The following is a 17,211-nucleotide window of genomic DNA, read 5'->3' on the forward strand; positions in this document are numbered from 1 at the left end:
CAAACAAAACCCTTAAAACCTATTGATTCAGCACTCCCTCAGTGGTTTTTAGCCAGTCCATCTCTGCTATGAGCACTATTGGTCCTCCTTTCTCCTAAGCCCAGACTGTTGCCATGTGGCTCTATTGCTTCAGAAGCTTTTGCACTTCTGTTTACTTCCCAGAGACCTCTAAGCACTGCCTCTCCCCAAACTGTATCTCTTTTTGAGCAGTCAGGGCAGGTTTAACAATTCTAAACTTTATTATACAGAAGAATTTCCCTTGTTTGTGATATAACACCTCTTTCCCACAAGCCTGGGAGCACCATTCACTATTAAAATGTCTTCCTGAACAAAGAACTCAATTTCTTGTCACATTAAAGAATACAAAACATCTGGAGTTTATGAGACAATCATGCACTTTAAGAATGGGGATAGATTATGAGAAATGCATCATTAGGTGATTTCATCATTGAGTGAACATCATATAGCATTCTTACACAAACCTATATGGAATAGCCTCCTACACACCTAGGGTACATGGTACAGCCTATTGCTCCTTGGCTAAAGTTTATATAGCATGTTAATGTATATAACAACACGCGATGAAATCAAACACATGAGAAAATGATGCAATCAAGAAACATGGTAGCCCTAGCTGGTTGGCTCAGTGGTAGTGTCAGCATGGCATGTGGAAATCCTGGATATGATTCCTGGCCAGGACACACAGGTGAAGTGTCCATCTGCTTCTCCACCCTTCTCCCTCTACTTTCACTCTATCTCTCTCTTCCTCTCCAGCAGCCAAGGCTCTATTGGAGCAAAGTTGGCCCGGGCACTGAGGATGGCTCCATGGCCTTCACCTCAGGTGCTAGAATGGCTCCAGTTGCAATGGAGCAATGCCCCAGATGGGCAGAGCATCACCCCCTAGTGGGCTTGCCCAGTGGATCCCAGTCAGGTCCATGTAGGAGTCTGTCTCTCTGCCTCCCCGCTTCTCACTTCAGAAAAATACAAAAAAAGAAAAAAGAGACATGGTGAATATGAGATGTGCAAGTCACACTGTTTTACAGAAAACTCTTTTTTATAATTAGAAAGAGTACACTTTAAAATAATGATTAAATTTACTGTGTTATATATAGTAAATACATAAACCAATAACAGTTTTCTGTTAACAATATCAAGTATTATGTACTATACATAAATATATATATGCTACATTTTTATATGACTGGGAATTTAGTATGTTTGTGTACAGCAGCATCACCACAAACATGTGAGTAAGGCATTGTGCTATGATGTTACCACAGCTACAATGTCACTAGGTGATCAAAAATTTTCAGTTCCATCATAATCTTATGGGACCACAATCATACATATATACAGATCATCATTGACTGAGGCATTGTTATATGGTGCATAACATTGTTGTCCAACTATATATGTAGCTATAAATACAGATTCTGATTGAAATGGTACAATTTATTTTCAAGAGACATATGGTGTAAGGATTCATTAGCATTTGAGTGATGCTTACAGTTACATATATGAGGTTCAGTGGTATGGTGACTAGTGTAAGGAATTTAGACTTAGAAGACCTGAGAATACATCTAGGCTTCTCCATTACTAGCTGTGTAAGTCTCGCTCATTCTCACTATGACTTACTTTGAATTTCTGTAAAATGAAGATAAAAATAACTGCCTGTTCTACCTCTAAGCTTTTGTGGAAAAATAACTAAGTAAAATGTTAGAATGACATACTTAATTGCATTTTGCAATTATAAATTATTATTATTAGTCACATTAGCACACATATTAAACCTTAATTCCATTTGACATCTGGCATTAAAATCTAAAGTTTCATCTAGTCAGTTTGTATACAAAATCATAAATGTATAATCAGTCCTTGCTATAATTATTTTTTTAAATCAACAAATTATGAATGATGTTTGTAAAAAAATTACACAAACATACCCACATACATATAAAATCAGCTTCTCCTTTTTGTTAATTTATCCTTTAAGAGCTAGCTTAAATTCTAATCAAAAGCAAGTGTAAAATGATACAAATTCAAAACAAGTCTCAGTACACCGCTAAAAAGAAAAATTAAGAGTTGCCATGAAATAGATAATAAAACATATGTTTGTAGCCTCCATATACAACACATATATTTTTACTAGTCATCACTACTCATTATGCTTTGATGAGACCCAATTTAGTAAAGAAAAATAAGGTGATTCCCAGGAGTAGGGGAGGGCTCAGAAAAATGCAGCACACAAAAACATGCAATAACAGCTGTTGCCTGTTTAGATGTTGGGAGGAATGATGAGCAGGGTGGTTGAAGAAGCATCTCAGGGCTCTGGCAAAGGCCGTTAACTGATGACTGGGGCAGCAAATGTTACAGAGAATAGAAAAGTAGCAGCATGTTTAGAGGAGAAAGGATAATGGATGAATCTAGTTTGAGAAATATTGTGTGGATTAATGTCCAACCTGCAAATCAGTCCAGTTGTAGGACTAAATCCAGAATATACCGAACATGGAGGTTTAGAAATAATCAAATAAAAGATAAAGACATGAAAGGAGACAAGATTATCTTAGAATATCATGTAGGCCCAGGACAGAAGCTTTTAGAAGAGCAATGTTTAAGAGACATGCAGACCAAAAGGAAATACAGAAATAATCCTCAGGAAGAGAGGAGGAGTACCAGAATTGTCAAAAGAGATATGCATGGCCAGCAGTGTCAAAAGCAACTGGAAGATCTTTCATCAACCAAGGTGAAAAGAAGAGAGAGAAAATAGGTAAGAGAAACTGACATTGACATTGTCATCCTCTCAGACTTGAATAAAGAAAGCAAAAGACTCATGAGAATATATGTGCACCATACTTGGGCATGTCAGAGAGGACAGGAAGGTGGAGAGGTTCACTCTGAGAAAGTAGTTTTACACTATATTTTAAGTATAGTCTTACTGGACTAATATAGAATTCTGGGTTAAGAGTATTTTCTTTCAGTACTTTACAGATGTCACTTCTTTGTCATCTTACTTACACAGTTTCTGGGGATGTCTACTATAATTTTTATCCTTGTTCCTTTGTGTTTATTTGTCTTCCCCCCACACACATACTGTCTTCAAGATTTTCTCTTTGTCTTTGGTTCTAAGCAAGTTTTTACTTGAATTTACTCTGGAGACACTAGTTAACATAATTATAAAGATTTCAAGCATAAAACTCAACAGCCAAAATAAATAAATAAACAATCCAATTATAAACTGGGCAAAGGCCCTGAATAGTCACTTTTCTATATACAGATAGCCAACAGACATATGAAAAGATGCTCAATGCCATTAATCATCAGAGAAATGCAAATTAAAACCACAATGACATATCACCTCACACCTGTCAGAATGGCTAGCATCAATTAATAAACAAACAACAAGTGTTGGTGATGGTGTGAAGAAAAATGAAGCTTTGTGTATTGTTGGTGGGAATGCAGATTGGTGCACCCACTGAGGAAAGCAACATGGATTTATCTCAAAAGATTAAAAATGAAACTTTTGACCCAGCGATCCCACTTCTGGGAATATATCCTAAGAAGCATGGAACACTAACGCCCCCTCCCCAAAAATATGCATTCCTATGTTTATTGCAGCATTATTTACAATAGATCTGGTTTTTAGTATTTTTAACGCGTGTGTGTATGTGTGTGCGCACACGGGTGTGTTTTGGTATGATGTTGTAACTTAGCAACTCTCTACATCTCTGAGCTTAAAGCAGAAGCTATACAGTTCACTCCAGAATTCATCGATATTTGAAAATTAATAAATTAAGGTCCTGGGAGTAATAGAAGTCATAGGGATTTGGTAAGAATGATGATTGTTTGGATTCAGTGACTTTGGGTATTTTTAGTAGAATACCCTAATATTTTTTTAAAGTCTTTGGAAAGACAATAAAAAGCATTCCTTTAAAGAAAAAGTTTTTGGACCAGGTCTGTGGAAAGATTGCTTGTTTTATTTGTCATAAGCTAGGCTAACATCCTTGGCTGAATAATGTATCTTTCGTTTCTATAGTAGATGCTGTGCATAATACTGTAGAAGTTTTCATGTGGGCACAGCTCTACCACTGTAAATTATCATGTCTACTTAGAGAGGAATGAGGGGTTTCTTCTGGGCCTCAGTGGAGTCCAGAGCCTAGAGATCAGATAGGGTACAAGAAAAAATGTGCTTTTACTGTGGGGGAGATAAGCAAAGGTAGGTCAGTGAAGAGGAGAAAGAAGTCAGTAACAGGTTTTTCCTGTAAATGCCAGAAATGAGAATATCTTATATTCAGTTTTAAGAGGTTTGTTTTTGTATTGTGTTTTTCTTCAATCAGGTCTAGAACTCGGTGAAGTTTGGTTGCCTGTTACAGCCTGGAATTGGCTATGCTTTAGGGAAGAGAGAAACTATACTGTCCACATTTGGGCACGGCAGTTCAAAGGTCTCTGGGCTAATGGAAGAAAGACAGGCTTGATGCAACCACATGTAAGCCACAAGGGTCAAAACAGTGAGTATCAGCAGAAATCTGGCCCACGCTGTTCTCATGGGAATATAAATTTAAAAAATTCAGACTTCTTCAAGCAGATCCACTCAAAATATTACAACCTTCTACCTCCCCATGAGCAATGTTGGTGGTCTAAGTAAGAGAACTAATGCTTAAAGTAGCAATAATTTTTAAATAATTGATTTTTTCAATTCTCAGAAAGTATCTTTTCAATTCTATGCATTCTTAAGAAGCCACAAATGTCAAACACAGACAGAGCTTCATCTAGTTACCTCTCTAAGAGGCTTATTGAGCTGGACTCATTAATCATAATCCTGGTAAGATACTTAGTGAATAGGGTAGCCATTTGCTGGTGTAAAAAGAACCTATTCTTTGACTACAGGATCGTAATGAGAAAAATATTTATCAAGCCCGTTCTAAGAAATACACAATGAAGGTGCAGGATAATTTAATGTATGATTTGTATTGCCCTAGAGAAAATATATAATTTTGGTTTCAAACAAACAGATATCCATGAAAATATCTGTTAATCTTCCTCATTTATGTCTATATATAGACATATTATGAACGCATTTATAAACTTAATGGTGATTATTTAAAAATTTCACACTGTGGTATTAACAACAATATACATTTAGAAAAACATAAAGACTTTATCAGACCTTGAAAGATCTTGATATAAGACCATTTTATAATTTCAGAATAGGTTGTCCCAACATTAGGAAGCCCTGTCAGAAAGTTTTAAGTCATATCTATTTGGAGCTACTTTTGCCAACATTTAACTCCATTTTTCTGTAGTTGATTTTGGCCTTTCCTTCTCATCTCAGGAGGCTGGCAGCATTGCTCCAGGAAATCAGCACATACAAACACACTCTGAATAGACACGGCACTACCCGCTACTGGGCATGCTCCTCTGACTGCCCTGCTAATTACTTCATTCACTTTGAGGAGGAAATACTTGTTCTGAATTATTGCATGTATTTTTAAAAACCTTTTGCTTTTCTAATCTTTATATGCATGCTTACTGGGGACTTCTCCGATTTTCCTCAACCCCCTGGTTTATTTTTGAATAGCCTCCTGAGACTATTATTTATAAGCAATATCTATGTCTCTGGTGGTATGATTCGTATTATGTTGATATGCAAACCAGCTGGTAAATGAATGCTATGTAATGACCTCTTCTAGAAAAATACAAGTTTGCTAGTTAATGATATTTTAAAATAGATACACTAAACAGAGATGAAGACCTCCAAATAATATTGTAGTTTTTTGTGTTAAATGACTTTGTGGTAAAGATCATTTTTGTTGTGGTATTGTGGTGTTATCATTTGTTTTCAGTAGTTTTAATACATTTGGTTTTTAATATTTAGTGAGCTAGACTCTCTGCAAATCCCAACCTAAAAATGAATTGAAGGGCTAACTCTCTGAATCTCTGCGGTACCATTTGGTGCAGAGCTTCATAGGATATGACTGCTATAGTGTAGTTAAATATTTGGTCAGGGCTTAATAAATAGTGTTGACTGAATTAAATTCAGGATGTTGAGAGATATAAACATGTCCAAATCATTAACACAGACAAAATATTGCAGAACAGAAGTCCAGACTGCTATCTACTAAGAATGGAAGGGGGAAAGACAGATACAATCATAAGAGAGTTATAAGCTAAATATATACCTTATTCCCAGTCCTTCTGCTATTAATCGTGCTGTACCCCCAATTCCACATGTAGGGTATGTGATCCAATCCAAGCAATAGAAGGAACTGGAAAGGAGGGCCAGAGAAGCTCTAACTACATAACCATGAACTATTCTTGGCCCTTGCATCATAGCTTTTAATATGCACAATATAGGGGAAAATGAAAACTGACAAGAATGGCCTTTCCCAACAATAAAAGTAAAGCTTGTTCTTTGTTAATTCGTTTATTGATGAATCTATTTATTTTTTAAAAACTCTCTAAAACTTAAGTCACTTGGTACAGAAGAGTAGGATACAATTGAATATTGTATAACTTTAGCTTGGGATGTTATTTTGGCTTGGTAGATTTGGCTTTTTGTGTGTTTGTTTTTATTTTTGCAATGTGCTTTCACTACTGTTTCTCATTTTACCTTTGAAACAATCAGAGTAGATACTGGGGGAATTTGATAATAACTTAATTAGTTATGATTTTCTTACCCCCTTCTCCTACCACAACATACATACAAAGTGGCAGAAACAAAGACTATAGGTCAGGACCTTAAGAATCAGCCCCCATGCTGCCCTTGAAAGCATTTATTTTTGGAATCCATATAAGCACATCAATAATTTTAATTAAAATAATTTTTAACCTTCAAAATCCTTGCTTATAGGTAACCATTTCAATGGTAAAAATTGATATTTAACACTAATTTTTAAAATAGAGATTTGGCTTTAGTTAAAAATATTAAGCCTTCATAAGTAATTTTATTTTCTGGAGGAAAATAATACTAATAGAAAACTCTCACAATAGTAATAGAAAACCAAATTATTAGGCTTTCTTCATAATTTTACTTTGTTAAAAAGTAATACTGTCTGTAGGATTCATTTCTTAATATTCATCATTGATTCAACAAAACTCTCATTTTTATGTATCTTTGGTGTTTACCATGTTAAGTGCAGTATGGTCAATTATTTCTGGACATAATCATTGCAATTCAACTCTAACTTGAAACTGTGCAAAATGAAACAGCAAACGCATCACAATATTGAAGAAATAGAGATTTTTCTAAGGTGACAATGTAATGATCGGCTTTAGCCACTAAAACTGTCATGTGATTGATTTCAAAGCAAATGATTGCTGATCAATCCCTATTATTTAAGATCTTTCCTTCCTCTATACTAACACTCATTTACACACTCATCTATTCTTGTACTATTGCTGATTATCTGAGAAATATTCTTTTTAACCACTCTAAAATAGTCTATGTTTCTGCAACAATGAGCATAACTGACAATTACGGCACATTATTCACAGCTCAAAATATCTCTGTCAAAGAAAAAAACCACAACACAATGAAGAACAAGTACACAGAGGTATGAGAGGGGTAGGGCTTGAGACTCCCTGGGAAGAATTAAAGATTAAAATGGGATACACTTGGTTGGCTAGGGTCAGACTGGGGTCAGAGGATAAAATAATAAAAATAAAATTATAAAAATTATATATATAGCTGTCAAATATGCTCTATAACAATAAAGACAATATGTATCTTACAACTAGATGGATACCCAGAGCCTAGCACAGTTCTTGATGCACAGTAGTCATTCAATAAACATTTGCTGAATTTTTAAAGAATGAACATGAGCCAGAAGGCAGAAATAAAACCTCTAAAACTACAAATCCTCATTTCAGCTTGATGCTAATAAAGATACAAGCAAGAATATGATTTTGGTTTTTCTTTGTACTTTGCATTTTTCAAAGCATCTTTACCTATAGTAACTCCTCTGACCTTCTTTCGATCCTAATGAATAACCACAAGTAAAAAGTCCAGTTTCTATACACTTAACTTTATCAGGATTCTAAGCTGTGACAACTTTGTCAATCTTGTATCTTAGCAGATGATTAATAGTAGAGAAAGGAGGTCAGTCTGGGAAGAGATCTATTATTTTTAGTTAATCATAGAACTCCCAAAATAATCATACTTATAGTGTGGTTATGAGGAATGATAAATGTAGATATATCTACAGTGTCGTACAAAATATATCATCCTTTCCAAACTGCTTCTTGGTTTGCCTTTCTCGGGTCGGCACTGATGGAATAAAATGGCCTGAATTACCCTGTGCTGTTGAAAGAACAATTGCTTCCAAAAGTTCAGCAATGTAGAAGGAAAACTACAAAATATTTATTTAAGAATAAGGTAAATCTGCCTGACCAGGCGGTGGCGCAGTGAATAGAACATCGGACTGGGATGCGGAGGACCCAGGTTCGAGACCCCGAGGTCACCAGCTTGAGCGGGGGCTCATCTGGCTTGAGCAAAGCTCACCAGCTTGGATCCAAGGTCGCTGGCTCAAGCAAGGGGTTACTCGGTCTGCTGAAGGCCTGTGGTCAAGGCACATATGAGAAAGCAATCAATGAACAACTAAGATGTTGCAACAAAAAACTAATGATAGATGCTTCTCATCTCTCTCCGTTCCAGCCTGTCTGTCTCTATCTATCCCTCTCTCTGACTCTCTCCCTGTCCCTGAAAAAAAAAAAAAAGGAATAAGGTAAATTTGGTTTAGAAATTTTGGACATTTTTAAAGTTTTCTGTGAAAAGAAGCAATTCTAGGGCACCTGCTGGACATATTTCACTAGGTGGGCTCCTAGCTCCTTAACTCAAACTAACAGTCCCTTTAGGTGGGCTTGAAATTCAGTATGCAAAGAATTTTCAAGATATCTTATGCCTTCCAAGCAGCCAGGATTTGCTTCAGTTTTGAATAAACACTTAAAAAAATAACAGAAAACCTCAATTAAAAGACATCTGGTGAGTGACAATTTTATCCAAGTATAGAAAATTCAAAAAGAATCTTAAGTCAAACAGAGGGCAATTTCATCAAGAAAACAAATCCAATTGAGTAGAAAATATCCAGAATCTATTCAAACTGGTAGGAAGACAAAGATACAGGCTACTAGAAAACTAAGCATTTAGTGTAAAATACTAAAAGATAATATAGAATTCAGTACATAACAGAATTCAGTAATAAAGGACTTAAATTTATTTACTGCATTCTCCAGATGAGAAGATTTATAAAAATCTATGATTTCAGATAACATCGACAGAGATATTATATATTATAAGGAAACTTGCTTTAAAATATTTTTAAATAAGCCCTGATTTAAAAATATTCAATAATTATAGAAATTTTTATATGTCTCTTCCCTTGTCTGTAGCTTCACTTCCCACTCCTGGTTAGCATAAAAGCAGTGGCATTGCTGGAGGGAATGCGGATGACTCAGATAGTCAACTCTGAAATTTGCAAACCTCTGAAGGTTAACTCAACTAGTAAATCCACTGACAGGATAAGTAATTCAGAGACCTATGTCATTGGACTGGATATTAAGAAAAAAAAAAACACAATATAAAACAAGAAAAAAAAAGAATCATGAAGGAAGAGAAAGTATTTTGAGTAAAATTTCCATTAGCTCCTAGGTCTATGAAGAAATGATTAGAACTTTACAAATCATCATTGAGTCCCCTAACATAAAATCTGGAAAATAGAAAATGAAGAAAAAGATCTTAACCAGATCAATTTCAGTGTTACCCAATTGAAAAAATATATGGACTTCAGATTATTGGTATCATTCTCTGGGCATAAAAGTCAATGACTTAAAAAAAATCTCCTTAAGAATCATACTCTCTATTATAAATGGAAATGTCTATCTTCCCCCCAAATTAATATGTCAAAGCCCTACACCCCAATGTGATACTATCTGTAGATGAGGCCTTTGAAGAATAATTAGGGTTAGAAGAGGAACTGAATGAAGAGAGTACCTTAATGTTCAACTTCCCTGAGAAAATTAACTTCTGTTGATTAAGTCACCTGGTCTACGGCATTTTGTTTTGGTAGCCCAAGCTGACTTATACAGTATTTTGCCTCTATTCAAAGTTTTGACCACTACAGCAAATTAAACTATTTAATTTAAAGCAGAGAGATTATTATAGCAGTTTTTCATGATATTTTCTGACAGCCTTAGAAGGTATATTATGTATTAATTATCCTTTTTCTGACCTAAATTGCTATGCTACATTGGTAGAAGGAAAAAAAGTAGATGTTTACAACTAAATGCTGCTCTATACTAAATTAAATGACTTCATGAAAACATACTGGAGGCAGGAGAAGGTAAGCTTTAAATAAAAATAATCAGTTGATTCATTATAACTCAGAATAGTAAAGAAAAATTAAGCATCCCTTCTCATGGGATTTTCTGGCTAAGAAACTTAGAATAATATTTTACCAAACCTTATTCATCGCTCGTAGTTTTGAGATAGAATGGTTTTATATAAAAATAAAATTAAATCTGTCACTGTGTACAAATGGGACTTAGTCTCCCTTAAGAAAAGTCAGAACAGCAAGAATTGCCCCCAGCTTTCACAGATGGCAAAGACGCTTCCGAAGGTTAGCACAAAGGGAATCTCACTCATGCTATGCTTTTCCAATGGACGGACAAAGAACTATCACCCAGAGAAAAAGAATGTGATCTGAAGCACCCCCATGATTGTAAAACTCCAAGCAGTCGCATAAAAATTTTGATAAGACCTGTGAAAATAAAATGTCAGTCCAATATGAGATGACTTGAAAACTTTAAAAAGAAGTAAAGCCTTCAGACCAGAAAATTAATGGGAGAATCTTCTGTACTTTATTTCCAACACCTACTGTTGGAAATAAATACTTCAAAACAACAGTTATCTACTGGATCAAGATTTTTTTCTTTTCTTTTTATCTAATTATTACTAAATTAGAAAATCCAGAGTTTTTAAAGATGCAGACATTATCAAAATAATCAATTTTTTATGACCTTTTTTTTTCATTTATTTTTTCCTTTAATGTCTTAATTTTTATAGACTTGATCTAAATAATGGTTTTGCCAGTTTAGTATTTTTCAGGCATTTTAAAGAGGTCAAAAAGGGTAAGAGATTTTTGTAAAAACTAGCTCAGACTACATTTCAGAAATCAGAGAGAAGAAGGAATACAGGGAGTCTCACTTCTAAGCTATGGGCAACGCTAAAGATAGAACTAATTAGCCTGACCAGTGGTGGTGCAGTGGATTGAGAGTCGGCCTGGGATGCTAAGGGCCCTGGTTAGAAACCCCAAGGTCACCAGCATCAGCACAGGCTTGCCAGCTTAAGTGCAGGATTATTGATTTGAGCCCAAAGGCCTTTGGCTTGAGCCCAAGGTCACTGGTTTGAGCAAGGGAATCACTGGCTTGGCTTGAGCCCCCTCCTACCCTGTCAAGGCATGAATGAGAAGCAATCAATAAAAATCAGCTAAAATGAAGCAACTATGACTTGATGCTTCTCATTTCCCTTCTCTCCCTCTCTCTCTCTCTCTAAAAAAAAAAAAAAAAAAAAAAAAAAGAACTAATTAGGTATATCAAAGCTCTCATGACCATATCACCCTTTAGAATACTGGATTCAGTAACTTGTCAAATATCCCACAGCTGGAAAGTTGAAGGAGCCAAATTTTGAACTGAATTCTGTATGATTTTAAAGCCTACATTTTTTCAATGAAATCAAGCCACTTCTCAGACAAGTCATCTCATCTCCCCAGGCCTTGATCACAATTTCAGAAAAATATAAAAGGGTTAAGTCAGAAAATCTTTAAACTCTTTTCCAACTAGGAGAAGTGAGAAATTATATATCAGAAACTCTATAAATTTTACAAGCCCTGTAAAGTTCAGTAAAACCATTTTTATGAGAAATAAATACTAATAGTATTCTAAAAACAAATTATGTAGACAGTTGGAACAATTATGTAATCAAAAATCTCATGCTTAAATTATGTACCTTCTAGCCCTGGCCAGCTAGCTCAGCGGTAGAGCATCATCAGCCCAGCAGGTGGAAGTCTCAGCCAGGGCACAAAGGAGAAGCGCTCATCTGCTTCTCTCTACCCTTCACCCTCTACTTTCTCTCTGTCTCTTTCTTCCCCTCCCACAGCCAGGGCTCCTTTGGAGCAAGGTTGGCCCGGGCACTGAGGATGGCTCCATGGCCTCTGCCTGAGGCACTAGAATGACTCCGGTTACAGCAGAGCAATGCTCCAGATGGGCAGAGTATTGTCCCCTGGTGGGCATGCCAGGTGGATCCCAGTCGGGCGCATGCAGGAGTCTCTCTCTCTGCCTCCCCCCTTTCCATTTCAGAGAAAAAAAATATTATGTGCCTTCTGTTATTTTCAATTGATGTGCAATATATTATAGAGCAGCTTCCTTTTTAAATTTGTGAACTTCTTTTATTTTCATAGGTAAAACCATATACTTGTCTTAAAATATTTTAATTTAGGTTCACTTATTTTAAAAGTCTGCCTGTAAGTTCATCTTAACATAATATATAATAATATTAATGATATTTGACTCATGTATGCATTTTCAACTTAATAAGAACTATAAGCACTTTGATTTACTTTAAATTAATATAGTTTATGCTATTTGACTTACTTTGAATTACTTTTTAAGAAAATAATTAATAATTAATAAATTTTTAAATTATATATTTTACTTGGTTTAGAACTCAATATATATTAAAGTATAGATCAAAACTAACCACATTATAGAATAAAAAAGACACTGCTTTTATAAACTGATGTTTGGAAATTTTTAATAAATCAACTAGTATAGATCTTATTTTGCTTATACATGCTGAAATAAGAGAATATATTTAAGGCTGCTATTTCTAAGCACTTCCTCTATATAATTTTCTGTAGGATGTATAGTTTTTCTTTCCAATAAATAAAAAAGTAAATCAGAAATAATTATCAGTATATTTCCACCCATTTTAACATCTTGAGTTCCTAGAGATATACTGGGGATGCTATACAATAATTTAAATTAGGTAAATGACAACTTTTAGATCTGGTAAAGATGGCTTGAGACCAAACTTGCATATGACACTTCAATAAAAGTGTCACTCTATTTCTTATATTTAACCAAGAGTGTTTGGGAAATATAAGTTTAGTAATAAGTGTACATTTTCAATCTACATATTATGTGAATTAAATAAAATTTTTCTCCAGACTCCTGTATCTTAAAACATCCTCATCTCAATAGCTGAGACTCCGGTTCACCCTTTCTCCGTTTCCTCCTTTGTCAGAGTCTCCATCTCAGTGGAAGGACCACATGCATCCTGCTAAGTAGACCAGAAGCCCTTTCCACACATTCCTCTCCCTTATATCTCAAATGTAATGCCTTACGGAAAGCCCTACCATTTTTTTCTTCTAAACATCTCTTAAAGAACATATCTAAAATGTGTTCAGTTGTCTCTGTCTTCCTGCTATTAACATCAATATGAGTTAGTTATTCTAGCCTTATTCATGACAGTGAAGCCACCACTTTCCCTGTCCCTATAGAGTCACTACACATATGCTACCTTTTCCTGGAAGCCCCTCCACTCCTACTTTGTCTTATTAAGCTAATTTACCCTTCACATTACAGTTCTCAATCATCTTTCTTTGGGGAAACCTTGCCTGACTCCTCCCTGACTACCTGCTGTGATTGTGCTATGAAGCTACTCTCAGTAAGTATCCCAATTTATTTTATTTGTTTATTGTGTTAACACATAAATCTGTATGTGAAAGGCACTATGCTGAGGGTAGAGTGAGGACTGAATAAGCAAGGCCCTGTCCTTAGGAAGTTTACACTCTAAGATAGAGAAAGAGGTCATTATATATGAGGACAAGTTGAAGGATACTTTCCCTATGAAAGGAGATACAGTAAAGAATTGTTATTTTTACACTTATTTGTATGAATTTTGATGAATGTCTGTCTCCCACAGCAGACAATAAGAGCATGCCTTACTTTTGTAATGCCTATATGCTCAATTCCTCCCCTTTTTACCCACTCCAACTACAAATTATCCTCCAAAACTAGCAAAGTGACATTTTAAGTAAAAAATGGTTTGTTTATATTTTTATAGATAAAATTTTTCATGGATCCCTTCAAAATAAAGGAAGAATTCAGAGAGTTAATCATTTTAAAAGGGACCCTGCACCAGGTCTTGAATGTGAGTATAAGAATATGAATACAGATTTAAGTGTTCAAGAATAAAAAAGCTGATCATCTAAAGACAATCATTTTTTTTTCCTCCTTGTTTTAATGCCGTTTCATAATGACAGATACAAGATATACAGAGACACGCAGGGAGGAGCAGGGACCGTTTTAACATTTAGAACATTCTCTGTGGATTCCCAAATGTCATAATGCCAAAGAAAAACATTCTCAGATTCTAAATCAAATTAATTTTTAAATTTTCCTCATCATAAACAGGAAATATCCACTTCGAAGCATACAATTTTGTATTTTATTATGGCAAAGATCTAATGGGTGGGAGGGTGACATTTTTAGATCAGTGCAAAATAAACTTTTGAAACTCTAAAGTAACAACTTCTAACTGAAGCAGAAGTCTCACTCTTTTCTCTGACAAACAGTAATCTCCTGCTTAGAGTCATTTAATTAAGTGGAGGTATATTCGTAATTTTTCATTAATTTGAGAGAAGGGTGGAGAGAGAGAAACATCAACTCATTTTGCTTAGTTGTTCTATTCAGTTGTGCACTCATTTATTGTTTCTCATACATGCCATGACCAGGGGTCGAACCCATGACCTCTGGCATGCTCGTGGATGCTTTATCCACTGAGACACCCTGCCAGGCTCAGAAGTACATTCTTTATGTCAGTGGATTTTCAAGAAGCTAACAAGCAGTGAAATTACAGCTCTACTGTTTATATTTGGACAAATGTAGGCAACTCAGGTTCCCCTAATCTGGGAAATGTGAGCCTTTCCATCAAGATGAAAATTTTTGCATTAAGCAAATTTAAATAGGAAATCTCTAGCATCATTAAGTATTCGCAGTTCCTTACAGTCATGGCACAGTTAATCATTTGCTTTTAGAATGTTTTCCTCCAGGAACAGGGAAATCCTTAATGATATTTTTAATTATCCAATATAGTCTCCCTTTTGCCTTTACACATTTTTTCATATTACATGTCTCTGAAATTTAATAGAGGAAGAAAGAATTAAGTGAATGAGCTGCTTTCATATTTAAATAAGAAAATCTAAGTAACAGAAAGATGTGTTTATAGTTTGTTCATTTGTATGCAGGTCACCTCATTTTCCAATGAGCAACTGTCTAATCATAGAAGGAATTCCAGGCTCTAAGCCGTGGCTCTTCATTTTCTATAATAATATATACAACCAACCACTAACCAATAAAACAAATGAATTTGGACATTCACTCAGAGTTTGTTGAATTTCCTTGGTTGTTTATTAAACAGTATTCAGTCAAAGAACCGGCACACCTCTGGGTATATCTCATTTTTTAAGATACCCTACGGGGCACATTATACTTTCCTCTCCACATATTCCTGCATTATTCACTCTTAAAAACTGAATGATAACTACAGAAAGAATTAAAAATGGTCTTGGGCTATCACAATAGACTCGCTGGTTGTAACACAAAGCATCTCCATACTAGAGAAATGTGTTTGCATTTGTGGTTTCTCTGAATGTTCCTCCGTCATAACTGCATCTGTTTGGATGGCGTTTTTCCCCTTGGGTAAATGAACAAAGGCTCATGTTCTTAGAACTTGTCTGATGGAAATTAACAGACTCCTTTTATCCTTGCCTTGTGTAACTTTGAATTGCTCTATTTGTTTATGCTTTCTTTCATAAGTTAATAGAAATCTAAAAATTATCATGAACTTGTTACCTTAAACACACTCAGTAATGGGAAATAAGGCTTAATCTCCGTCAAGGCCCTGAGGGTGTTCACTTGAAAAACTTTTTAAAGGAGAAGGGAGATTGAAGACATATGCCAGGGTAGAAATCTCATGAAAGTTATGCCCCACTGATCAAGTATTTGTGTTATTCACCATACACATAAATTTTTAGAATGTGATTGATTGAAGTGCCTAGTGACGTTGAGTTTAATTTAGTTTTCGGACTTACCCAGAAAGTTTGATCTATAAAACGTAAACTTCCTCAGTTTTAATTCTTAGTCATATAATTTCTGGATACATCCCAAAATCAGGATAACCAATTATCATGCCAGTATGCTTACGCAAATGAATGTTAAGGCATATAAACTGGCCGAGAGAGAATTCCCTTCAAATGTCAACCAGGCCACATAGATGAACAAATCCTTACTTGTTAACAAGCCGTATACAGTCAGAGAACTAAACGTTAGCCAAGGACTTCTCACAAGCCTGATTAGGATTGCACAGTATTAAAATCCAAACGTAAAAAGTTACATGTACACATTTTTAGGAAAGAAATGAACACAAAGGGTACTTACACTTTTGCTCCGAGAAAGCGAATCACAAGTATTTCTCTTCATGGTGGCGTCTTAAGTAATCCAAATGGGAAATAGTTGCTTCCAACGTCACTGCTCTCACTGCAACAATTATCCACTCAAAAGCCAACTGGCATTCTGAAGAGAAAGGCAAGGAAATGTTTCATCAAGTATATGATTAACACGTGTACTTTGAAATGCTGTCTTAGAGTAGGACAGTCATTTTTACATTATTCATCAGAACAGGCTAAATGATGCCATGTTTAAAGTAATAAAAGTACACACAAACAACATTTCCAAAACAGTTTTTGTTAAACGTAAGTTAGAGATTTCAAGCACCATCTGTTTTCTATTAAATATTCAAGTCTACATTTCTAGTAGCTGAAAAAAGTAGATATGGCAGCCACAACCTAAACTTACACATACATAATGAAAATGCATCCTGTGTTATGTATTCGATGATTCTTGCTGGTACAGTTAGAAACCCTCAGTTTTCCACCAAAGGATCACGGAGGTAGTCTTTTCCACCACTGGAGTACTCTTGTCTATATCTGAAAGCCCTGCATCATGTCCTCCTCCTCCTCTTCTAGCAATAGTCTACATACAGTAGTACAGTGAGCCATCCCAGTGGCTCTGCAGTAAATTTAGTGAGTTCTCTATCATCTGTTAAAACGAGACTATAAGGATTGATTGGGAGGAACATTTTACCTAATAACTATGAAT

At 35.3% G+C, this 17,211-nt stretch overlaps 1 protein-coding gene across 6 annotated transcripts in view; it reads right to left on the reverse strand.

Annotated features, from left to right (window-relative positions):
* PDE4D (phosphodiesterase 4D) overlaps window positions 1–17,211 on the reverse strand; it is a 1,514,231-nt gene that overhangs the window by 1,180,620 nt on the left and 316,400 nt on the right. For all 6 annotated transcript variants that reach the window (XM_066375385.1, XM_066375376.1, XM_066375345.1 and 3 more), the window contains one exon: window positions 16,492–16,626. In XM_066375385.1, coding sequence (XP_066231482.1) covers window positions 16,492–16,533 — 42 coding nt within the window. In that variant the 5' untranslated portion in view covers window positions 16,534–16,626. The remainder of the gene's footprint in view (window positions 1–16,491; window positions 16,627–17,211) is intronic.

The sequence above is a fragment of the Saccopteryx leptura genome, chromosome 1 (genome assembly GCF_036850995.1).
Source record: "Saccopteryx leptura isolate mSacLep1 chromosome 1, mSacLep1_pri_phased_curated, whole genome shotgun sequence".
Lineage (NCBI taxonomy): Eukaryota > Metazoa > Chordata > Mammalia > Chiroptera > Emballonuridae > Saccopteryx > Saccopteryx leptura.